This window comes from Alexandromys fortis, unplaced genomic scaffold, assembly GCF_014885135.2.
Source record: "Alexandromys fortis isolate MF-2015 unplaced genomic scaffold, M_Fortis_MF-2015_v1.1 scaffold_79, whole genome shotgun sequence".
Classification (NCBI taxonomy): domain Eukaryota; kingdom Metazoa; phylum Chordata; class Mammalia; order Rodentia; family Cricetidae; genus Alexandromys; species Alexandromys fortis.
The window spans coordinates 7,696,520-7,721,533 of NW_026067964.1; the positions used below are offsets into that span (position 1 = coordinate 7,696,520).

General features: G+C 42.5%; 1 protein-coding gene across 2 annotated transcripts in view; it reads left to right on the forward strand.

Moving 5' to 3' along the window:
• The first annotated feature begins 9 nt into the window (after positions 1 to 9).
• Positions 10 to 25,014, forward strand: part of Msh3 (mutS homolog 3) — a 144,269-nt gene continuing 119,264 nt past the window's right edge. For both annotated transcript variants that reach the window (XM_050153768.1, XM_050153769.1), the window contains exons 1-8: positions 10 to 259; positions 1,662 to 1,779; positions 4,496 to 4,716; positions 6,340 to 6,528; positions 8,163 to 8,279; positions 8,782 to 8,899; positions 11,533 to 11,678; positions 14,992 to 15,158. In XM_050153768.1, coding sequence (XP_050009725.1) covers positions 131 to 259; positions 1,662 to 1,779; positions 4,496 to 4,716; positions 6,340 to 6,528; positions 8,163 to 8,279; positions 8,782 to 8,899; positions 11,533 to 11,678; positions 14,992 to 15,158 — 1,205 coding nt within the window. In that variant the 5' untranslated portion in view covers positions 10 to 130. The remainder of the gene's footprint in view (positions 260 to 1,661; positions 1,780 to 4,495; positions 4,717 to 6,339; positions 6,529 to 8,162; positions 8,280 to 8,781; positions 8,900 to 11,532; positions 11,679 to 14,991; positions 15,159 to 25,014) is intronic.

Consider the following 25,014-nt stretch of genomic DNA (forward strand, 5'->3'; position numbering starts at 1 on the left):
CATCAGAGGTCCCGCCCACTAGGCCCCGCCTCCATCAGGCCGGCTCCCCGCGGGTCTCGGCGTGCGCGCGCGCAGGCGCGGGGTAGTGGGGCCGCGCGCTCCCGAAGGGCTCGCTCTTCTGCATCCTAGGATGCCCCGCACGAAGTCCGCGTCGGGCAGCGTTTCTGCTGCCCCGGGGAGGCAAGCGGTTCTGAGCCGGTTCTTCCAGTCTGCCGGAAGCCTGAGTTCCACCGCGTCCTCCACGGAGCCGGCGGAGAAGGTAGACGACGACTCCTCAGCGCCCCCAGCGGAGGCCGCCGGGGCTGGGGTCTGTCCTCGACGGGGAGGGGCCACGTTGTGGGCGGGGCCAGACGGTCAGGAGCGGGGCGGGACAGGCGCGTTGGTGTCGCTGCCGGAAGGGGAGGCAGTGTGGCGCGCCTAAAGGTGGGGAGATCTGAGAAGGCGGAGCCGGGAAGGAGAAGGTGGTGACGTCTGTGAGTCCATGTTTTCGTTGAAAGGCTTTTATTACCCGATTAGTAGTAATCGATTTGAGATCTTGTTGCCTCCTGTCGTTAACCGGAACCTGAGGCGAAAACTTTGGTGGATGCCAAGTCTGGCAGGTCCAGGATACATCTTTTAACCTCCGTCGTCCCTTCTTTCCTTTACGTTTTCCCTATGGTATTGACGGTTGAAGAAGAACTTTACTTACATATGCTTGCTTGACTGAGGAAAACAAAGCTGTCTCTAAGGCTCGTGTTGCAGAATTCAGAAGCACTGCTCTGTGTTTCAGATCTCACTCTGCTACTGTGCAGCTTCCTAGTGTAAAGTGTGATACAAGTGTTTGGGTGGATAAAATTCCTGTTGACGACCTATCCTTGGCTACTTCCTGTTGCTTGCAACCATTCAAATAGTTAAAAGCAAAGCGAAACAAGCCCCAAACCCCACCGTGATGTTGCCACAAGTGCAGGCCCAAGGGTAACGGTCCCTGAGGTTCCTTGTTAATATTCCCCACACAGGCGGGGGGTGTGGCACTCTTGCTCAGGGTGCCTTAGACTTGGGACTCCGTCACTTCCCAGACTGAGGATGTAGAAGGGGGTTGTAGACTGGCTTTTAGCAATCTACCATATTTTAATGCAGGTGCAAAATGGTGTAAGAATCTTAACCCCTTTCATTTAGTTTTCTTCCTTAAACAGACTGCTCTTCCCTCTGCCCGTCTTGAGAATGAGCTGTATTTTCATGATGTCATGAAGATTTTATTTTGCACCACAATTGACAGAATAGTGGGGGAAAGTTTAAAGCTTTTCTTAGATTACCTGCCAACAAATAGTCCTAGGACATCTGTTAACAGTGGCTGTAAGCTTTGAAACAGACAATGTTTGTATTATCTCACTTTCTCTCACAATTTTGCATTTTGAAAACACATTTTTTATCTTCTATGTAACGCATGTAAGTAGGAAAGGCGAGAACACCACTTAATTTCAGCTGAGGTGAGTGGTGAGAGGCTGCACCTGCCAGTGTCCATCTCTGCTGGCAAAAGCGGCTGCCCAAAGCCTCTCTGGAGTAAAGTAGATCACCGTGGGAAGAGTGGAAGGCGGGGCACTTACTGTCCTTCTGTAGCAAGGTTTAAATGACTTAAACCTTAGGATGGCATCCCCGCACCATTTCCCACCTTCCTGACACAGGTTACAAGAGGTGACAGCAGGAAGAGATCCCGGGGGACTGATGGGCCCCTTAAGAGGAAAGTGAAGAAAGTTCCAGAGAAGGAAGAAGAAAATACCTCAGTAACATCTGGCAACCCTGGTAAGTGCTAGGGAATGAGTCTTCTCAGCTGCTGGGGTTCGCAGCGGGCAGAGGAGGCCACTGGGGCATTGAGCCTTTCTTTCCCCTGTGGAGAAGGATCTTTGTTGTGCCTGAGCTGGTGTTTGGGGAGCTAGGGCCACAGTGGAACTCACTTCTCTAATTTGGTTCTTTCCAAATTTCTGTTCACTTTTGCTGTAATTTTTAAAAGTGTGTGCGCTTGCGTGTGTGTGTGTGTGTGTGTGTGTGTGTGTGTGTGTGTGGTAGAAGTGTAGAGGCCTGCAGAGCCATGAGATGTGGAGTCCTCCTGGAGTACCTGATATGGTTGCTGGGACTTGAACTCAGGTACTCTGATGAAAGAGTATGTGTGCTTCACCACTGAGCCATCTCTCCAGTCCCTTTCGCTGTCCTTTAAATCTTGGTCATAGAGATGAAGCATGTGTTAGTGATTTATTTATTATGTGTGTGTGTGTGTGTGTGTGTGCCTGTGAAATGGGTACAAGAAGTCGGAGGACAGGGGGCTGGAGAGATGGCTTAGTAGTTAAGAGCACTGACTGCTCTTCCAAGGACCCGGGTTCAATTCCCAGCACCCACATGGCAGCTCACAACTGTCTGAAGATCCAGTTGCAGGGGAATCTGACACATTCACACCAATGCACATAAAATAAAGGTAAATAAACCATAAAAATATTAAAAAAAAAGAAGTCGGAGGACAATTTCCAGGAGCCATTTCTTTCCTCCCACTGTGTGAGTTCTGGCACTGAACTTGGATTGTAAGGCTTGTTGGCAAGCAGCCTTACCCAGGGAGCCATTTTACAGTCCCCATCTTGTTATCCATTTCCATAGACTTTAACGTTTCACTTCTAAAACGCTGCACTGGCCAACAGAACGTCTCTGTTTCCCATACCTCTGAGCCCTGGCCATGACCGCCTTGTCTGCTGCATCTGTCATTTTGACTGCTCCACATTCCTCTTCTTACATCCTGGCAGCATTCCATTACACAGAACTACCTTGTTCCTAGATTCTTCCATGTACAAGTTCCTTTTTTTTTTTTTTTTTTTAACCTGGGCTACAAAACAGAAGGAAAATCTTAACACTCACAGGAAACCTTTATGTACATTTGAGAAAATGAGGTCAAATGTACACTGATGTAGTGGTATTTTATTTGTGGGCTTTTTGTTTGTTTGTTTGTTTCAAGACATGGTTTCTCTGTACAACAGAACTAACTCTGTAGACCAGGCTGGCCTTGAACTCACAGAGATCTGCCTACCTCTGCCTCCCAAGTGCTGAGATTAAAGGCGTGTGCTAGTGCTACCGTAGCCTGGCTTGGCTTCTGTGTTTCAATAAATAAAGCTTGCCTGAGGATCAGATTGCAGAGCTAAACTACTAGAGGCCCGGGAGTGGTGACACACATCTTTAATCCCAGAACTCAAGGCCACCCTGGGCTACTTGAGTTCGAGTCTGTCTAAAAAGAGAAATAGAACTCACAAAAAGGTGATCCCAGACTTGGGAAGTGGAGACAGAAGTGGTATGGCTGGGTGGAGAGAGCTCATTGCAGTCTGAGGTTTGGTGGAGAACATTGCAGTCTGCAGTCATGCTGAGGACAGGATCGCCCCTTTGTTTGTCTGAGCCTTGGTAGAGGTAAGAACTCTGCAGTAACTTGGTTGCTTTGCTTTTCTGATCTTCATCTTGAAATATCCAATATCCCAGTATCTGTCTCTGGGTTTTTATTATTCATGCTACACATTGGAAAAGATATCCCAAAGTATATTTTTAGAATAAGAGAAACCTGGGCTGGAGAGATGGCTCAGAGGTTAAGAGCATTGCCTGCTCTTCCAAAGGTCCTGAGTTCAATTCCCAGCAACCACATGGTGGCTCACAACCATCTGTAATGGGGTCTGATGCCCTCTTCTGGCCTTCAGGCATACACACAGACAGAATATTGTATACATAATAAATAAATAAATATTAAAAAAAATAAGAGAAACCTCACTAAATCTAATAAATTATATTTGAAAAAAAAATCAGAATTTTAGAAGAAATTTCTAAAAGAAAGAGTGAGTTTTTCTTCCACACTGTTTGGCCTATGTCTCAGCATATTTCCAGCTAGCTCGTACATCTTAAATTAACCCATTTCTATTAATTGTGTATTGCCACAAGGCAATGACTTACTGGGCAAGTTCTGGTGTCTGTCTCCTTTGGCAGCTACATGGTGTCTCTTTGACTCCACCTTCCTGCCTGACTTTACTCTGCTAAGCCATTGGCTAAAACAGCTTTATTCACCAACTAATAAAAGCAATACATATACAACAGGACATCCCACATTATTATAATTGTGTCATTTATTTGCTTATTGTTTGTTTATTTATTATTACAAATGTCTGTGGAGGTCAGAGGACAACATGAAGGAGCTGGTCCTCTCCTACTTTCTAATTTCAAGGGATTGGACTTAGTTCCTCGGTCTTGGTGACAAGTACCATTCCTGCTGAGCTGTTTAGCCGGCCTCCTTTATTGTAGTTCTCAGTGGATTTCATCAGTGAATGAAGTTATAGGTATGTTTCAGTGTGTCATATTTATCTTGAGCAGTGGTTTTTTTTATGTCACATTATAGTTAGGTTCATTGTTCCAATGAGGTATTGTTCTGAAAAATTCCAGATTATGAATTGATGTAATGAAGTCAAAATACAATTAGTATGTTTTCTTCTTCTTATTTCCCAAGAGCCAAAGAAATGTCTGAGGCCCAGGATTGCTTTAAAGTCTCTGGAAAAGTTGAAAGAATTTTGCTGTGATTCTGCCCTCCCTCGAAACACAGTCCAGACAGAACCTCTTCGAGAGAGATTTGCAGTTCTGCCAAAATGTACTGATTTTGAAGACATCACTCTTCAGCGTGCAAAGAGTGCAGTTTCTTCTGAGGATTTCAGATCCCAGGCTAATCTAAAAGTATGTAACTTTTGTGTAAGGGACAGTCACTCACTCCTGTCCCGAAATAGGGGTTATCAGGGAAATCAGTGATTTCCACAGGAAGCTGATCATCTGTATCGGCTGAGTGAGTGTTTCTTTCTTAGTTGCTTTTCTTTTCAATATTTAGAGTTTTAATATATATTTGGGAGAGTTTGCTTTAAAACAAGACAGAACACCTGCAGGCAGCCCTGCTGTATTGTGTAGGCTGGGGGTACTGACTTGGGGTGCTTTTCATTGATAGTTTTCATAATTTGCACGGGAAATCCCCATGGCAGCACGTAGGTGTGAGTTTTTCGGTTGGAAACTTGGCAGAACAGAGTCAATTCAAAGGTAAGATAAATGAGTATCAGTTTTTTTGGAAGTATATCTTATTCCATAAATGAATAAGGGAATAATTTTTTCCTAGAAAATGTATTTCTGTGAATGTGAATTAACTTTTATAATATATAGCTTTCTTGGATTTATATAAAATCATGGAAACAAAAGGGAAAATCTCATAAAAATTAAAAATAATTGCCTTCTCAGACCCAATAAAGTATGCTAAATTTCTCTTGCCATGAATCTCTGCCCCTTCTCTTTGGAGGCAATGTGTGCACTAAGGACTTTTCTTGTTGCTGAGATGAACTGAGAAAGCAGCTTAAGGAAAGGTTTATTTTAGCTTAGGGTAGGCTGGTCTGATCCATTAGCAGGGAAGTCCTGTGGCAGGGCACGAAAGGCCTGGCCACAGTGCGTCTGTACCCTCTGTAGTCAGGGCAGGAGACCCTAGCCACAGTGCGTCTGTACCCTCTGTACTCAGGGCAGGAGACCCTGGCCATAGTGCATCTGTACCCTCTGTAGTCAGGGTGCAGAGTGCGTACTGGTGTTCAGCTCACTTCCTTCTTTTATTTAGCACACAGGATGGGGCTGCCCACATTCAAGGCTGGCCTTTCCCAGTTAAAGGGTGAGGAGAGAACCCTCCTAGTCACAGCCAGAGGTGTGTTAGCAAGGTGATTCTAAACTCTGATGAGTTGCCAAGGTCACAACCATCTCTGTTTACTATTGAGATGAAGTGAGTCTCTTTGGAAAGCTGCCATCTTCACCTGCTGCAGATGTTCGCATGTCTTCTGAAAGTGCTCTCAACGTACGCCCTCTGCGCTTTCCTGCCCACTGCTCCCCAGAATAAATAATAGATATTAATAGCTATATGAAACAAGAAAATTAAAAAGCATATAGAACATTAAACTGTTTAAACTTTCAAACATGCTTATTTATATAGTTTATTCTGGCAGTTTAACTTTGTATCTAGTTAGTTTTGAGAATTAGCTTACAATGTAATTGTTTTCTTTTTCCTTATGATATCACATGTTCTCACATGCCATTATACTTTGTTCTCATTTGTACCCCTCCCCCACTTCTCCTGAGTTTTAAACTTTTATTTTGAAAAATAAATTCAAGCCTATACGATAACTTGGCCTCTGTATGGCTTTAGAATATGTGATATGTCTTTAGAAGCCTTCCATGTGGAGCCACCAACTGTTAGCTTTTTGTCAAACTTGCCTTTTCTCTGAGAACTTAGCAATTCAGTTGGTGCTTCCTAAACTGTATACATTTTTTGGTTTCCAGGACAGTCAGTCTGGACCATGTCCTGAAAATTTCCAGAAGGCTTCTGATTGTAAACCTTTTAACAAACGGTCCAAAAGTGTCTATACGCCATTGGAGTTGCAGTACATAGACGTGAAGCAGCAGCACAAAGATGCCGTGTTGTGTGTGGAGTGTGGGTACAAGTACAGATTCTTCGGGGAAGATGCAGAGGTGAGTTCTGTCCTCCCTCCCTTTCTTCTTTCCTTCCTCTTTCCCTCACTCAATCCAACCCACCAACTCTCTCTCTCTCTCTCTCTCTCTCTCTCTCTCTCTCTCTCTCTCTCTCTCTCTCTCTCATTCTCTGTCTCTCTTTTCTCACAGGGTCATGCTGCCCAGACTGGTTTAGAACTCTTGATCCTGCCACTTGAGCCACTCCCCACCCCCAAGTTCTGGGATACAGGTGTTCATCACCGACAAGGTCTGCTTATAAATTTGTTTTCATGGTGGTTCAAGTCTTTAATCCCAGAACTTGGGAGGCAGAGGCAGGCCTCTTAGTTTGAGGCCAACTTTAGAGAGTTCCAGGATAGCCAGGGCCACACAGAGAAACCCTGTCTTAATTGATGGGAGAAGACTCAGCTCATTGTGGGTGGTGCCATTCCTAAGCTGGTAGTCCTGGGTCTATGAGAACACAGGCTGAGTAAGCCATAAGGAGCAAGCCAGTAAGCAGCACCTCTCCACGGCCTCTGCATCAGCTCCTGCCTCCAGGTTCCTGCCCTGTCTGAGTTTCTGCCCTGGCTTTGTTTACTGATGGACTGTGATGTAGAAGTAAAAGGCAAATAAACTCTTCCTTCCTCAACTTGCTTGTGGTCACAGTGTTTCATCATAGCAATGGTAGCCCTGACTAAGACAGGGTCCCAGGATTTAATTTAGGTCACAAGGCTTAGAAGCAAGGGCTCTTGCCCTCTGAGCTATTTTGCCGGTCATCTTTCTGGTTTTCTGAAAAAGAAGCTAGATTAGTTACCCTTTAAGAAACACTGTCACTTTTTTCTATTGAGGGCTCACAGTTACAGAGGGTTATTGCCCATGACCATCGTGGTAGGGAGCATGGAAGCAGGCAGACAGGCATGCATGCATGCATACATGGTGCTGGAGCAGTAGCTAAGTGCTTACATATTGAGACACAAGTACAGGGCAGAGAAAGAGAAGCAAACTGAGAATGGTGTGACCTTTTGAAACCTGAGATCCTACCTGCAGTGACACAGCACGCCTTCTTAATCCTTCTGTGTAGATGGACTTGTTCTTTTAAATGTTCTGTAGTGTCTTCTACTTGTCAGGATTCATGTGTGCCATTTGCATAACAATGTCTTATTCCATTTCACTCTCAGGCTCCTCATGTAGAGAAGACTGAACATTTTAAGGTTTTGGTAACATCAGTGTATGTCTAAGGACACTGAAGAAGAGCTGTTGTGTTTTTGGGGTTTAGAGATACAGATGTTGGCTCTGAAGTCATTCCTATTGGAGGTGTCTAAAGTAGATAAAACCTTTCTTTCTTTCTTTCTTTCTTTCTTTCTTTCTTTCTTTCTTTCTTTCTTTCTTTCTTCCTCTCTTCCTCTCTCTCTCTCTCTCTCTCTCTCTCTCTCTCTCTCTTTCTTTCTTTCTTTCTTTCTTTCTTTCTTTCTTTCTTTCTTTCTTTCTTGTACAGGGAATGTCCTTTAAACATTTTATTGATGATGTATGTGTTTATAGAAGTATCAGACCCTAAGTACATGTGTGCAGCTTGATGAACTTTTAACTAAGTGAACAAACCTTAGCCAGGGAATCTTGAGTAGACATTTATTAACATTCTCTCTCCCTACACTTTTCAGATTGCTTCCCGGGAACTCAATATTTATTGCCACTTAGACCACAACTTTATGACAGCAAGCATACCCACACACAGACTGTTCGTGCATGTCCGCCGACTTGTGGCCAAAGGATACAAGGTCAGATTCAGCTTTGATTTCTGGAAAAAGTTATCGCGACTTTTGTAGAGAGCAAAAGCTGTCTCTGAGGTGGTAGAAAGGCTTTCACTGGCTTTCGAATTTGGGACTAGGAGAAAGTAAAATGTGTTGCAGTTGTTAACATTGTATCTTGCTTTTCATTCTGTTTTTGCTTCCTGAGCCAGTGTCTAAGCTGTAAAGCCTAGGATGTACTTGAACTCACATAAACTCACAGTCCTCCAGCCTCAGCCTCCCAAGTGCTGGGCCCACAAGGAATGCCCTGCCATGTGAGCCCCAGAGTATCCTCTGCTGCAGCCCGAGTGTTTCTTCACCCTTCATGCACTTGCCTGTTGCTTGGGTTTTTTCTGCTCTGCATCTGGGCATCAAGGGTTTACCTTCTTATTTTCAGTGCTTCTGAATTAACTTTTTGACATTTTGAAGTGATTTTTCTCTTAGACAATGATTCATTGGACTTCACAGTAAGCATGTCTTATTTTTGTTGAAGGTTGGTGTCGTGAAGCAAACAGAAACTGCCGCACTAAAGGCCATCGGAGACAATAAAAGTTCTGTCTTCTCCCGGAAGTTGACTGCTCTTTATACGAAATCCACACTCATTGGAGAAGATATCCTTTTAGAATAGGGATTTTCCTCTTTCTTGTTGTAGGGGCTTTGTTTTAAAATGACAAGTTTAACTGAACAACTTTTTCTTTTCCTGAATGAGAATGTATTTGATGAGGTGTCTAGCCACTATCCACCCCTGTCACTTCAGCCGTGATGGGTGTGTCACTGACAGGAGGGGAGGTAGTGGCTGGATACAGTGTGTGTCCATTGTTACAGTGTGAGCAGAATTCGTCATATTAATTCATCATTTTATTAATAGCAGCTATAAAATGAGCCTAATGAAACATGCCAGGTTAATAGCCCTTTGAAAAGACATTTTCTCCTCGGACCATTTGTGGGGCAGTGTTAGCTATCTAGGGCCTTGCCAGTTCCTTAGAGTCTTGCTAAAGTGAGACCTGAAAATAGCTTACTAACTTCACATGAAAAGAACTTCAAAGACAAAATCAAGACACAGTTAAATACAAGGCCACCTTCATTAATTGTTGACGTCATAAAAATTATTGAAAATGAGTAGTTGGTTGAAATTTTCTCTTGTAGGTTTCAGTGTACACAATAATCATCCCCAGTTTATCATCACTCATAAGTTCTTTATGTTACTTGAAGCAAAATAGTTTTAAAAGCATAGTAATGAAATTCCTAGTGTTTTGTTTTGATATGGAGTCTCACTGTGCTGCACAGGCTGGCTTTGAATTCCTTCTTCAGCCTCTGGCCCTGGGATTATACTTACCTGACCACCTTAACAAATGAAATAGTTATTCATAAGAAAGGAGCAGGGGACAATAAAATATTCAGATAGTAGTAGGTCAAGTTTCTCTATTTTTTTTCTTCTTGGAAATAGATTTTTTTCATATAATATGTTCTGATTACAGTTTCCCCTCCCCCACACCTCCCAGTTTCTTCCCACCTCCTCTCCCATTTAAATCCACAACCTTTTCTGTCTCTGTTAGGAAACAAGCAGGTATCTAAGGACTAATAATAAAATAACATACAAATGATAAAGCGAAATAAAAAAAAATTAGAATAGGACAAAGCCAGACACAAAAAAGAGACAAAGAAAAAGCACAAGAAATGAAGATAAGAAATAAACACTGTTCATATACACAGGAATCACATAAACCCCAACTGAAAGCTATGATCATACTCAAAGGACCTGAAAGACTGAAAAGCAAAAAGACAAACAAACAAAACAAAACAAACAAACAAAAAAACCAAAACCTGACTCAACAATATGAGATGAAGAACTTCCGGAGATACGGTTGAGTTCATTTTGTGATCGCCATCTACTGCTGGGTATTCAGCCTGGCCTTGGGAGTGGTTGTTTCCCCAGAGACTCTCTTGGAGAAAACTAAATTTTCATTCGGAGATAGCTTTCAGGTTAGAGAAAGAGGAGTGTGACCACACTTGCCCCTTTCAGCTCTAGGAAAATGATTTATTTTATGTGTATGGGTGTTTTTCCTACATGTATACCTATGCACCATTCGTGCCTGGTACCCAAGAAAGCCGTTAGATACCCTGGGGTTAGAGTTGCTTTTGTTTGTGAGCCATCCTGTGGGTGCTGGGTTTGAACATGGGTCCTCTAGAGGAGCATCCACAGTGCTTTGACCACTGAGCCATCTCTCCAACCCTAGGTTAGGTCTCTTCATAGTAAGAGTGTAGAGATTAGAAAGTTTAAAGGATAACGTGTGAAAGCAGTATTTCAGTTGGAGTTTTGTTGTTAAAACACTTATTTATTTTTATGTGTGCCTCGTGTGTGTCTGGTGCCAGTGTGATCTAGAAGAGGGCATCATATCCCCTTGAGCTGGAATTATAGATGGTTGTGAGCCACTTTGTAGGCGTTTGGGATTGAGCCTGGATCCTCTGGAAGTTCTTAACCACTGAACCATCTTTCCAGGACCTGTACTATAGTTTCCTAAGTTATTTCAGCTCGCTTAGCTTCTATGCAAACTCTGAGATGTATTTGTTCAAGTGAGAGCATCAGCAGGAACAGTCACCACTGAGGAGGACGGCGGAGCATCAGCAGGAACAGTCACCACTGAGGAGGACGGCGGAGCATCAGGAGGGAACGGTCACCACTGAGGAGGATGGTGGAGCATCAGGAGAAATGATCACCACTGAGGTGGATGGTGGAGCATCAGGAGCTCTGTTATTCTAAGCTGATCAAGCTTCAAGAACCTGGTATTTTCCATTTTTCCTGAACTTGAATCTCTTATTTGGAGCCTTTCCCCCAAACGGTCCCCTTCTCTGCCTTGCTTCAGTTGCCGGTAAGGCTCTTACCTCCTGATAACCAGAGAATTTACTTCTATAGTTTTAGACACTTTATAGATGAAAATTCATTTATGATACTTTAACGTGTTTGCTTTGCTTTGTGAATTCATTATATGATTGCTAAGGATGCAAGTCTCAGCAATATCTTAGCAAAGTGGGTTTGCGTGTGAATTCCCACCGGGCTAGAGACACACTGCTAGGTCCTTTGGAAGCGAGAAGAAAGATAATAGTTGCCTGTCCTTGTGCCTCTTATAGTTCAGGGAAGAGACGGCATTCAACTATGGTCATAATTGGAAGAATGCTGCATGAGAAAAACAAACCTTTGTGAGTTAATAGGAATTAAGCATGTGATTTTCTTTAACATTATTACATGTGAATCCTCTAATCAGAGTGGATGATTCTGTGAACATTGATGAAGTAACGACAGATACTTCTACCAGCTATCTCCTCTGTGTCTATGAAGAGCAGAAAAGCACTAAGGACAGAAAGAAGGGGAACACTTCCATTGGTATTGTGGTAAGTCCTCCGAAGGTGAGGAATGAAGGATGGTGTTCGTGGCACCTCATGAGCAGCCGTGAGCGGCGCACGATGAGGAGTCTGGTGGGGTGTGCTTCCAGGGAGTTTGCTAGGACCATTTCCTCACAGTATTACCCTCAAGTAACTAGTCAGGATTTTCTTTTCTGGTCACTTGGCACTCTGCCTGAAAGATCAGATAGTTTCAGACTATATGCTGTTGTTATTAATTGAAAATGGTGGCTGTGACAGGCACGCATGTGGACTGGGAGCTGGTAGCACAGTAAGATACTATGCCAAGCTGGGCCATGGCTAGCAGCTTCCTCTTGGTGTGTAATCTAATGGGAGTGATTATGGAACCACCCTGATTAGATTTGAGGAAGGGAGATGTAAAATGAAATGGTAAGTGGCCAATGCAAGATACTATATTTTATATGTAGCATAGTATAAATTAATACCAGAGCTGTCTCCACTGTCTTCCAGATAAATATGATTCAGGAGCTATAGTTTTACTGATTGTGCCTTCTGCCAACTTAGGAGTAAATTTACCTACTTAAGATCTACTTAGACTGCGCCCCTCAGAACTTTCAGATTCCCTTGTCATCACCCTTTTTGCTTTTCCTAACGTCTACTACAGCCAGTGACCAGCATTCACAGAGATTCCTAAAGTCTGACTGTCTTCAGTGTACCTTTCAGTACATTATTCATACCACAGCACTTGCTAACTTGACATTTGCTTAGCCAGTAAGCCCCCGTCTCAGGGAGTCAGCAGTACTGTGGGTGTTGGGGGGACTCGAATGAATCTTTTCCCTTGAGAAGCACTTTTTATCTAGTCATAGACAGTTGGTCCTATCTACAAATAGTAAGGGTATTTGCCTTCAGCTTTAGCATATGTAGTGTGCTATTGTGTGTTTACCTGGAGCTCAGACAAAAGACAGAGTGGATAGCACAGGAGAGCACACTTGGGGCGTTTAGAATAGCATCCTGCCCCTGCCAAGCTTGACTGTGGGAGATGAGCAGGGATATGAAAAGATGGACGGTGGTCCTTGACCCTGAGTTGTTTTCGGTTCCTGTCCTTGACCTCAGCTAGGCCAAGGCTGCACTTTTCCCTTGGGCTCCGGAACCCTGCAGAGCTGCACAGGGCCACTTGGACCACGCTGCTCCAGTCGCTCAGATGCAGTGTGGCCGAGTGGAGCTCATTGCCCTTGACCCAGCACTGTCCACCCTGCGTGCTTCTCACCATGACGAGCACCTTACATTTTCCGGTCACTGTCTGAGAGTCTCCTCTGGGTGCTGGCGGTTAGTCTGAAATTGAAGCCTCGCCTTTGAGAACCACTGCAAGCATGCCTATGTCTTCATTTTAGGCCACACAGTCTTGTTCAGCCTGTGGATTTCTTAATGTTACACATTTCTCGGAGTAATTCATGTGCAGGTATTGTCATTAGATTAGTTCTTTGATTGAAGCGACAGAGAACTTGACTGGCTCATTACTCTGTCATCTGTTTATGTAAATGCTTCATTTGTGGATTGGGACTTGAACTTAAATAGGTAAACCTAATGTAACTAGTGCCACAGCTGTGGGCACTAGAGGATGCTTCTGGGCTGGAAATGAGGACATTCCTTGGCTACAGATGTAGGATTTAAAGAAATTATAAAATATTCAAGTGGAAAAGATGAATAGAAACTTAACAGAAATAAAAAAAAAAGAAACTTAACAGAGTAGAGTGAGACAGTCACCCAGAGGGGTAGCTCTAACACTACCCAGAATCCTCCATCCCCAGGTGCTTTCCTTCTACAGTAACTGTAACCCCGACCCTGGGGCGGACAGTAGTGCCCTTCTCTTTCAGTTCCAGTTCTACCACTTTCAGCTTTATATGCAAAGTAAGCATGCTATAATAGTGTATTGAATCTTTTGTTTCCCATTTTGTGTGCAAAATAAAAAAATGTTTTTGTGTTTATTTATTTGGTTTGTGTGGGATCACATGTATCGTGGTGCATGCTTACAGACATTAGAGGACACTTTGGAGATCAGTTCTTTCTACCATGTGAGGATCCCAGAGGTCACCAGGCTTGAGAGCAAGCACTTTTGGCTGCTGGGCCGTCTCGCTGACCTGAGTGTGACATTTGTGTACATGCTGCGGATCTTTGTAGTTTTGTCTACTCATTCCTCTGTGGCTGAGCTCATGGGGCTCTTGGTGGTCTTTGACTCACAAAGAATACGTTTATGAGTATTTTTGTGTCTCTTAATACAATACCCAGGTTCGCATGAATGTAGTCCTGGGGAGGAATTGCTGTGTAAACACTGCAGACATGGTCTCCTTTTCTAGACAGAGCTTGGATCTAGTTGGAAGTGGCTGTCAGTTGACTGCGTCAACAGTATAAAGATTTGTCACGCTTGTGACTTTTTGTTAGTGTGCGCTGTCTCTAGTTATCTCTGAAACGTCAGTAGCAGAGTGCCGGCTGGGGGGTCGGACTGCTCAGGCTTGAATCCCGGTTCCATCCTTTTATTGCTCTGAGGCCTTGGTTAAGTAACTTCATCTCTTCTGCACCTCTTCTAAACCTTGACCCTTGCAGGTTTTTTTCCTGTTCTGACACTGGGCTGACAAGGGGTGGTTTTCAGCTGTCCTGGCTTTTTTACTGAGTGTTCCTTATGCCTGGTTTTGTTGTGCAGCAATCAGACTTACATCTATGCCAGCAGGTGTGTTCACTGGCGCCGTGTTGTGGTGCCGTGCTCTCTGTCGTGGGCCAGGCTGCCAGAGCTTTCACACGCTAGTTGTCTGATTTGGTCCTTGTAACAACCTGATAAGGGGAGTTGTTAATGTCTTTCTGTGTCTAGAAGAGGAAGCTGATGCCCAAGGACTTGGTGACTTGTCATAGCACTCTGATAGGTACATCAGGTCCCAACCCATGCTCAGGGTGTCCTGAAATTCCCATTTAAGACATTGCATTATCTGTCTATCTGTCTGTCTGCCTATTTTGTTCACGTGCATATGTGCACATGGCAAATATGTGGAGGTCAGAGGACAACTTTGGGAGTATGTTCTCTCCTTCCACCACAGGAACCTTGTGGAGATCCAACTCAGGGTCTCTAGGCTTGGTGGCAGACCCTTTACCTGTTGAGCCATCTCCTCAGCCTGTTGTAGATACCCGTGAAGCTAACTTAGATAAGAGTCTTAAAGGGCAGGCAGCTGTTCTCTTTAGAAATTGAGTACATATTGGCGAGAGTGGCATCCCTAGAACCATGCTTGTGATGTGTCGGTGTTTGTGATGGCACCTTGTCTGTGCTCCGTGCTATCGTGTTTGTTTTTGCTTCCAGGGAGTGCAGCCCGCCACAGGTGAGGTCGTGTTTGACTGCTTCCAGGACTCTGCTTCTAGGCTGGAGCTGGAGACTCGCATATCAAGTCTGCAGCCCGTGGAACTTCTGCTTCCTTCACACCTGTCGGAGCCGACAGAGATGCTCATCCACAGAGCCACCACTGTCAGGTGAGTGGTGACCATTCTCAAGCTGGAGTTAATTCCCAAGGCAGCACGTGTTCTTATAGACATTATAGTAGTTATATCCCAATAATAGAGTTTTTAAAAGAAAAAAAATGTGTAGAGCTATAGATGACAGTCATTTTAAAGGGATTTACCATATTATTTAGTTATATTATTTGATGATTTATGTATGCATTCTAGAGGTAATTTTAAACATCTGCATAATTTCTGTGCTGCATGTATTTCTTCAGGGGGTGCCCTGTAGTTTATTTCCTAGAACTCATATCACAGCACTTTTTATGAAGTAAGGTATGGGCACCATAGCAAGTGGAGGGGAAGACATGTGTGAGACTCCACGTGCCTCACTGGGTTCTGAAGGCATGCAGGGTTAAGTACTCTACAGGAAGGTGTCTCTGACAGAGTGTGACTGGAAAGAGCAGGGGAGTGTGGGCTGGGCTGTAAGAAGTGAAGAGGGCTGTCTATGTGAAGGGGTGACTGTCAGGTTTACAACCAGTGGGCCTACAAGCCAGTGAGAAAGTCAAACTGACTTCAAGTGAGGACGTCTTTGTCTTTGTCTTTGGAGTTCGGAGTGTTCATTTTCATTTACATTTTTTCTTTGTGTCAAAGGAGCTTTCACAGTTTTTTTTTTTTTTTTCTGGTGGTATTGCTAACATACATTCATTTAGAAGAGTTAAGAGTTACAGAAAGAAAGATGAAGTAAGTGCAGTTCCACAAATACAGAAATAAATGCACTTCGGTGTTTTATATATATATCACTTTTTTATTTATAAACTGTGTTCCTGTAGCAAAATACCGTTTTGTACCTGATTTTTAACTTAAAAATTCCCAATCTATCTTCTTTTGGGAAATTGCAGATACATGGAATTACAAAATAGTGTGGTGAGGTGCCAGGAGTCCATCAGCCAGTGTCAGTGTGCCCTGGCTCAGCCAGTCTCATTGTCCTCCTCCTCTCTGGTTGCTTATTTAGAAGCAGAGCTTAGCGAACAATATTTGTCTGCTGATAATTCTGCAAGCACTTCACAATCAAGATGTCATATGACATCCATTGACAAGTGGATGAGATTTGTCTCTTTGCTTTTTGTTGTGTTTTCTGGTTAAGCTCTGCAGATACTGCTATAGCATCCATGGAAACCTTTGTTTTTTAGTTCTTTCCTGAAGGTGAAATTTCTAAACCAGAATTGTAAACATTTATAAGGATTTTGGATGCTGGCCCAAGAACCCTGGGAACTTTTTAAAACATTGACAATGATCATTTAAATAATCTTTATTATATTATAGGTAGAAAATTCTGGGTCAAATCCCTTGATTTTATTCTTAGTTTTCCTCTGTGTTTAAAAAACTTGACCAGTTAAAAGTCAAGCTGACCCTGGAGATCTAAGACATGAATACACTCTCAGATGCCATCGAAGAGGCTCCTCTAGACGTCAGCACTGTACAGTATACAGTGTTGGAAGAGGCTCCTCTAGACGTCAGCACTGTACAGTGTACAGTGTTGGAAGAGGCTCCTCTAGACGTCAGCACTGTACAGTGTACAGTGTTGGAAGAGGCTCCTCTAGACGTCAGCACTGTACAGTGTACAGTGTTGGAAGAGGCTCCTCTAGACGTCAGCACTGTACAGTGTACAGTGTTGGAAGAGGCTCCTCTAGACGTCAGCACTGTACAGTGTACAGTGTTGGAAGAGGCTCCTCTAGACGTCAGCACTGTACAGTGTACAGTGTTGGAAGAGGCTCCTCTAGACGTCAGAGACATCTTGAGTGGTTGATGGAACTTAGCAATCTAACAACTTCAGGCCATTTTACTGTATTTCTCTAACCAGCATTCCAGGCTTGTAATTCTGCCTATATTCACTGACCACATGTAAGTCTCCATTCTTTGTATATTTCCCTGTTGTATCCTTTGTTTTGGAGAGTTGAGAGTTTAGCATCCATTTCTATGAGTATCTCTAGCCAATTTATACTTCTGTAGAGAAGGAGGTGGTAGATGTTCAGATGTCTTAGGGCCAGATAGTAGGTTGGACTAGAAATCTGCCTCTTCACTTCGGTGACATTGAACAATCACTCAAGTGACTCATTTTCCTCTGTTCTGTTCTATAAAATAGGGGTAATAAGAGTGCTTACTGCAAAGGCCGTTTGTAAAGATAATATGAAAAAAGTGTCCAGAAAAGGGTCTGGCTATGAAAACTCATAGTAGAAAATACTTGTCTTAGTTACTTTTCAGTTGCTATACTAAAACACCACGCCCAAGGTACTTTATAGAAGGAAGGGTTTGTTTGAGCTCATTGGTTGCAGAGGGCTGGAGTCCTTGATGGTAGAGTGCAGGCAGCCAGTGTCAGAAACAGGAAGCTAAGGACAGACAACTTGAACCACGAAGCACAAAATAAACTGGAATAGAAGCAAAGCTTTTAACCATCAATGGCTGCTCCCAGTGATACACCTCCTCCAGAAGGGTCTTACCTCTTCAGCCCCCCAAATAGAGTATTCAAATGTTGAATTCTTTCTTTTAGTATTGCCTCTCCCTACTTATTTTTGGTTTGTTTGGGGTGTGTGTGTGCTGCAGGATACATGTACGTATTATTTTCTTTTTTTAGTCAGGATCTCATGTGACCAGGCTGGCCTCCCTCTCTGTGTATCTGAGGTTTGCTTTGGACTCCTGACTCTCCTGCCTTCTCTCCTGGATGCTGGGCTTACAGCTGTACACACCTGGCTCCTCATTCTCTCCTGAAATGTCTATTAGAGTCCATCGTGCCTTCTTTTCTCTGCGCATGTCTTTAGGGTGTAATTTTCCTGCTGCTCTAACATTTCTTTTGTTGGTTTTCACCCTTGGTATTTTTTTTTCCAAAAAAAAAAAAAAATTCTTATGACTCTTTAAACCATTTAAACCTTATATTTTAATTCAGGATGAGGCGAAAGCCCAGTGGATACAATGATGGCTGTTTGCGCAGACTTGTGCATGAGGATCTTAGTTCAGCTCTTCAGCACCCACGTGGGAAGCTGTGTGGTGACGAATTCTGTAGGCCTAGTGCTGGGACAGGAGACGGGAAGATCCCAGGGCTCTGGACAGAGGCCCCTTATGTTGCTGTTGACCTCTGCCTTGTGCATGTGCACGGGAGCCCCAGAGCCCCAGAGAGATGGGGGGGGAGTTGGCGGGGGGGGGGGGGGGGGGGGGGGGGGGGGGGGGGGGGGGGGGGGGGGGGGGGGGGGGGGAGGGGATTGCCAAGCACTTTGCAGGAAAGTAAATTCATTAAAAAAATTTTAATTTAATTTCCTCTTTCTACTTGTTTTTAGTAGTCTATTTGGCCAATTCAGTCCCCTTGCCTCTGGTAACATTTATTATTTTTATACTTCAAAAGATCTTTTCTCATTTTGAAAGTACTTTACCTTTATTTTAATTTATATTTTATTTTCACCAAATTATTTCTTCTTCTTTAATTTTATTTGTAATGTTCAATTTTAAATTTATCTTTTTATTTATTTCACTGCGTGAGGTGAGTTCCTATCTTAATTTTTAAAATTTGAGATAGCGGCTCCACTTTAATGTCCACAAAGGTCCTTGGCCCTTACTGACTTGCTATTATTAACTTCTATGGTGGGCACTTTGTTTTCTCCTTAGCTGTCCATGCTCCCCAGACAAATGTAAAAGAAAGTACTTTAGCAGGGAGCATGGTTGCCAGACTTCTGTTCCTAGTTGACTCCCAGGCACCAGTGTAACACTGAGTTTTCAGATACGAAGTCTTATTGTCAGTTTGGTGGTGTCTGTCGTCAATGCTGAAAGGCTGTTTCCTATCTCTCAGACCTACAGTTTCTCTCTACCCCCATCTTTTTCTGCACAACCGGAAGATGAACGCCCTAGTTTTTATCAGGTACCCGTGGGTATTTTATCATCACTGAGGACATTCTGTATTAATACTGTGTGAGAAAATGCAAAACTTGCTTGGAATTATAGAAGATTCTAATGTTATCTTGCCACTTGTATTTTAATAAAACGCTGATTGTCCAGTAGCCAGGCAGGAAGTAGAGGCTGGACGATGAGAACAGGAGAATTCTGGGAAGAGGAAACCGTCAGTCTGTAGTCCACACAGAGGAAGACAGACACAGAGGAAGCAAGATGGAAATGTCTTGCTAATGAAAGGTACCAAGCCACATGGCTGACACAGACAAGCATGGGCTAATTTAAGATGTAAGAATTAATTAATAAGAAGCCTAAGCTATAGGCCAACCAGTTTATAATTAATGTAGACCTCTGTGTGTTTCTTTGAGACTGAATGACTGTGGGACTAGGTGGGACAGAAATTTCTGTCAACAAGTAGTTTTCAAAACATTTTTTTAAAAATTTAACTTTTTATTCTTAACTTTAACCACAAGAGGTCTCCAAAGGATTTTATATTTTATGAGTTAAGATTTTTTTTTAAGATTATGAAATTCTTATTTATTTCTCCAGCAAGTTGTATTTATTTTGTATCATTTTTATATTCAGGATTAGAATTAGGCAATGATTTTAGTCAGCTGAGTCAAACACCCTTTGATAGTGACAATAGTGACAAACTGTTTTCCTCGGGTTGTTTGTCTTTTATTGAATGTGTTTGTCAGGTGGGAGCAGTCATAAGAGCTTGCTATCTTCTATTTGCTGTCAAAATATATGGAGAGAACCAAGTAACAGTGGTTTCAAGATTGCTTTAGTTTAGAGATTTTTATGTTTATAGAACATAGTTTATAGTCGAAAGAAGGGCTGTGGAAAGCACTCCATCAAATTATTAAGAATTGTTACTCATATTTACTAGTTCTCACATTGAGTTTTGAGGCAAGCATGACCATAGCAGGTGGTGCCCACATGTGAGTTCATGGATATAGGAATACCCTGGGCACATAGCCAAGGCCCTGTGGAGGAGGTGGGCATGCATGGATATTTGCAGGACAGAAGACTTTGACTTGGTGGAAGAGAAGAGGGAAGTGCATAGGGTGTGAAAAGAAACTGTCCAAACTTGGCACACAGCTAGAAAAGTTAGGGAAGTATGAGGACGGGAGAGACCCCTGACCAGGGGGAACGCTCCTCCTGAGAACTGAGGAGACATTGCAGGGTGTTAACCAGGAAATCCAGGGGCGAGGCACAGATTTGTGGTGAGAGTAGCTGAGGTTTCTGGCAATGGTAGAGAAGAGTGAGTGTGCTGTGAGATGAGACACGTCAACTGGGCGAACAGGAATAATTCCTAAGTGTGAAAACACACAGTAGGAAGTGAGATTGAGGAGTTTGGAGAATCAAATAGTTGAAAGTAGGAGGAAGAAAAAAAAGCAGAAACAGGGTTTACTGTCAGGCAGAGCCAAGACCAGTAGGTGGTGGAGCTGTGGTTATCTGCTGCATGTAATGCACTGAACTGCATGGGTTCAGTTGTTACCATATTGACTAAGGTCATGTGACATTCGGGAAGATGCCAGGATTAAGGAGTTGCTCTCAGTAGTTTATGTGACTTACTGAGGGTCTGTGGAAGAATGCCTGAGTGTCCAGTGACGTTAGCAGTCTGACGTTTGAAATAAATGCTTGACTATTTCATTTACATTTATGTTGCGAATTTAAAGAAAATGTTGGAGTTTAGTGTTATGTTAGACAGATTTATTAATATATTATTATTATTATTGGCTGTGAAAGACTGAACATCATCTCTATTTCTTTAAACAAAATGTTTTTGAGATGATTATTGTATCCTGAAGACTTATATCCCTCAAATGTCATTTATAGTGACAGATGTTAGAAATAGCCATCACAGCATTTCAATTTAGTCTTCTGTTAAAGTAGGTGTTAGAGGCTGTTCAACACTTAGGGTTGTAGTGTTAGTGTCGAAATGAAGTTTTGAGACTGTATAAAGTAGGTTTCTTTATGGTTAAAAATCAACCTCTCCTAATGTCAGTATTTCAGTTTGGCATTAATTAAAAAACACCAAGCCAAGTCAGATGTGGTGGTTATACACCTTTAATTCCAGCACTCAGGAGGGGAGACAAAGAAAGGTGGATCCCTATCTACAGAACAAGTTCTAGTTCAGCCAGGGCTGCGCAGAGAAACCCTGGTTAGGGGAGGGGCTCTTTGGAAGGAGAAAAGGGAAAGGGATTTTTTTCTCATTAAACTGTTTAGTAATATCAAGTTATTACATATTTGATGGTTCCAGGTTAGTCAGTGCATTGTTCTAATTTGTTCTATCTAAGTTTAATAAATCAGTTCCCTGGACTTATATGAGGCCATTTCAACATAATTTTTAGGTTTTAGGAGCCAAGTAAAGGAGGGATGCCATATCAAGTGAAGGGTACTGAATCAGGAGAGGGATGTTATATCAAGTGAAGGGTACCAAATCAGGAAAGGGATGCCATATCAAGTGAAGGGTACCAAATCAGGAGAGGGATGCCATATCAAGCACTCATTCCTTTCCCATGCAGTAATCCTGTGACCAAGATTGTAGTGACTGTTTTGTATCACTTATTTCTTTGTAGTTACTTTAGTATAATTAAGTTATTAGTGTGCTGATTGTATTGCAGATATTTGCTGCAGTAAAGTTGAGCTTTGTAGATATGTGGATCTGATTAAAAGCCTATGATTTTTTTTTTTTTTGTAGTTCAAATTGTAAAATACTTTTTAAAGCACAATCAGTGGAACCATCCTGTCTCATTCTCTGTGAATTCACAGTAGGGGTCTACAAAAAGCAGTGGGAAGACTTTTGCCTCCTTCAAGTGACAGTAGGTGATTAGGCCCTATCACCTTCTCAAACTCTTTATCTTTTATTGCACACACAAAAACTGAATGCCAGTAAAATATCAGAAGAACCTCAGTAGCAAGTAGCCCTGGAGCCCAGAGAGGGGGTTGTCCTGTGCAGAGGGTGAGGCTGAAGGAAAAGGATTGGCTCAGGGAAGGTGCTGGGCTGAGTAACTGGCCACTCCAAATAGCTCCCATGCTGCACCTGCCTTGTTTTCCTGATAGCATTTTAAATGACTCACTTTATTTCTATAGTTAAATATTTACTAAACTTATATTTGAAACATCCAACTAATGAGTCAAACCTGTAATTTCATATTTTTTTCTGGTGTAGAACGTGTCTTAAGCTGGTATGGAATTAATTTAGCAAGAAGGATCAGGCTGTAGTGACATGCCCCATGGAGTGACAGAGGTAGAGGGATGATGCTGGAGCAAGGTGTGCGCAGCTAGGCACAGTGCCACATTTATCTGCTTCTCGTTAGTGTTTCTAACTTGAATTGAACCGGTATAAACTGGATCATTATTTGATTTCCAAAACAAAGCCAGGTATAGTTAAAGAAAATATAGGTGATGAGTCTGAGACCCAGATCAGGCACCTAAGGTCTTGAAGGTGAGCCAGTTTCTGTTTTTTTTTTTTTTTTTTTTTCTGACTGGCTTGCCTTTCTTATTAGTATATTTTATTTCACTATTGCGGCGAACTCCCTGACCAGCAGGAAGGAACAGCCACCAGACGAGGATTCTTCTCAAATCACGCTTTATTGGAGCCTCTTGGTTGAAGGGAGAGCAGAAAGCAAGGGGCCCCGAGCTCTGATTTGCAGCTGCTTATATAGGGAGTCTGCCTAGCAACCTTTGATACTTTGATACTTTAACTGCTTTTCTGGAGACCCACCGGCTGGAAAGAAAGCAGGGGAACATCCCTGTCAATTACAGACCACAAGGAAGTTCCCCTGACCGGAAGTGTGGGCAGCTAGATCACAACAACTCACCCTGTTTTCTGGTGGAAGAACTGCAACCTTTATTATGGTATCAAGCGAGGCTGGGGCCAAATGCCATCTTGTAATGGCAGCCATTCAAATCGGCTCCCAGCACACTATCTAGGTAATTTTTATTAATTTAGGTGTCTAGCAGTAAACCTTAATGAAACATCCTTTTCTTATGTCTAAACATATTGAGATATGTTTCCAATAATTCTCAGCTTATCAATACATCCTCTGAACTCCACATTATTAAATATTCATTCATTGTTAAAACCATTCACTGAGTTTCTGCTGTGTACCGAATTTGTCATTAGGTGTTAAAGGTACAAAAGGAGGAATTGGTCATGGGACAAACCAGGGTGGAAATGCTTGTTGTGGGTCTTAAAGACCCTCCTCCTATCTGATGTGGTGGCATACGCTGTAATCCAGCATTTCGAAGGAGGCTGAGGCAGGAGGTGCTTGAGTTTGAGGCCAGTTTGGGCTACATGAGACAACAGCCAAAAGAACAGTTCTTCCTAGTGTGGAAACAGGAAGGAGTCAGCTTCCCAGGGGAGTGTCAGTAACTGATGTTGCAAGAGCATCAGCTGAAAAGATGGAGATTTTCTCTGAGGGTGAAACTAGTTTGGTGGCCTGTTTTCAATGAGCATGGAAGGCCGAGGCAGGAGAACTGTAGTTTGGAGAGGAGAAGTGTGTAGAGTGAAAAAAGCGAGGGGTAAGGAGACAAAGTGGACCACAACAGGGTAGATGAAAGTGTGTTTGATAAAAAACAGGTGATGTGGCTGGGGCAGGAGCACTTTCATAATGGTCTTTCTTTCCCAGTTTTTTTTTTTTTTTTTTTTTTTTTTTTTTTTGGTACTGAGGACTTCACTGGAGGGCCTTGTGTGTTCTGGACCATTGGGCTTAATCCCTGAATGATCGTCTGTGTTCCCAAATCCTATCAAAGTAATATATATATATTGGCAAATGGTTAAATAAATTACATTTTAAATAAATAGAATAATTGCCATCTATTTTTATATTTTAAGATATAAAATATGTTTGGGCCTTATGACATAGAAGGGATATTGTCGGCAAAGCGAAGCATTATGTGTCTGATTCTTAGTATAGATTCTTGGCAAGCTCACCAACTGCTTTCTGGAGTAGTGTATTGATTCCCTGTTGTTTTGTTATTTCTATTTAAACTTTAAAAAAAAACCTAAAAAACATGACTTTAAATTAGTTTAAACATCCTGCATTTTTTTTTGGCTACTCCTTTGTAGGAACCGTTAATGGAAGTAACTATTAATGTGTTAAATAGCAGAAATCAGTCTCGCACACAGTGGGAAAATGTTGGTTTCTTGGAAGACATTTAAGGAGGCAGTGTTCCTGAACTCTTGATCTTCCTGCTTCTGACAAGTACGAGATTATGGGCATAAGCCTCAGGCTCAGGAAATATTCTTATGTTAAAAAGCTACTTATATACCATTTTTTTAAGAATAATTATTAATCTTTAGATCTGTGTGTTGATATATGCCTATAATCTCAGTACTCAGGGTACTGAGGCAAGAGGATTGCATGTTTGAGCCAGCCTGGTTATACAGCAAGACACCATCTCAAATTATATACTGTATATTATATCTTAAATATTATACCCATTCTTTCCCTGGGGGAAGTGCTGTTGTGTTGTCCATAGTTTCCTTGTTACTGATTCTTTCTGCATGTCCCTGGCACCTTAGTGAGTGTACTTAACTTATAGAGTATGAAGATTCTTAATTTAAAATAGGATAAACGTGAAGGTGATAATTACTGATAGGGTTTATAAACTGCTTCAGGAGATGGCGGGGCTTCTGTTATTGTTTGGTACTGCTTGTTTTAGTTCAGCTTATTTTTTTGGGTTCCTTATTTATTTTTATTTCGTGTGCATTGGTGTTTTGCTTTCATGTATGTCTGTGTGAGGATGTACAATTGTCTGGAACTGGAGTTACCGACAACTGTGAACTGCCATGTGGGTGCTGGGAATTGAACCCGGGTCCTTGGAAAGATTGTTCTTAACTGCTGAGCCACCTCTGTAGCCCTTAGTTTGCTTTTTAACCCAATGGCACCTCTCCCTGTTGTAAAATGAAGATAACATTTGCTTCAAGGCTTACGTGTTA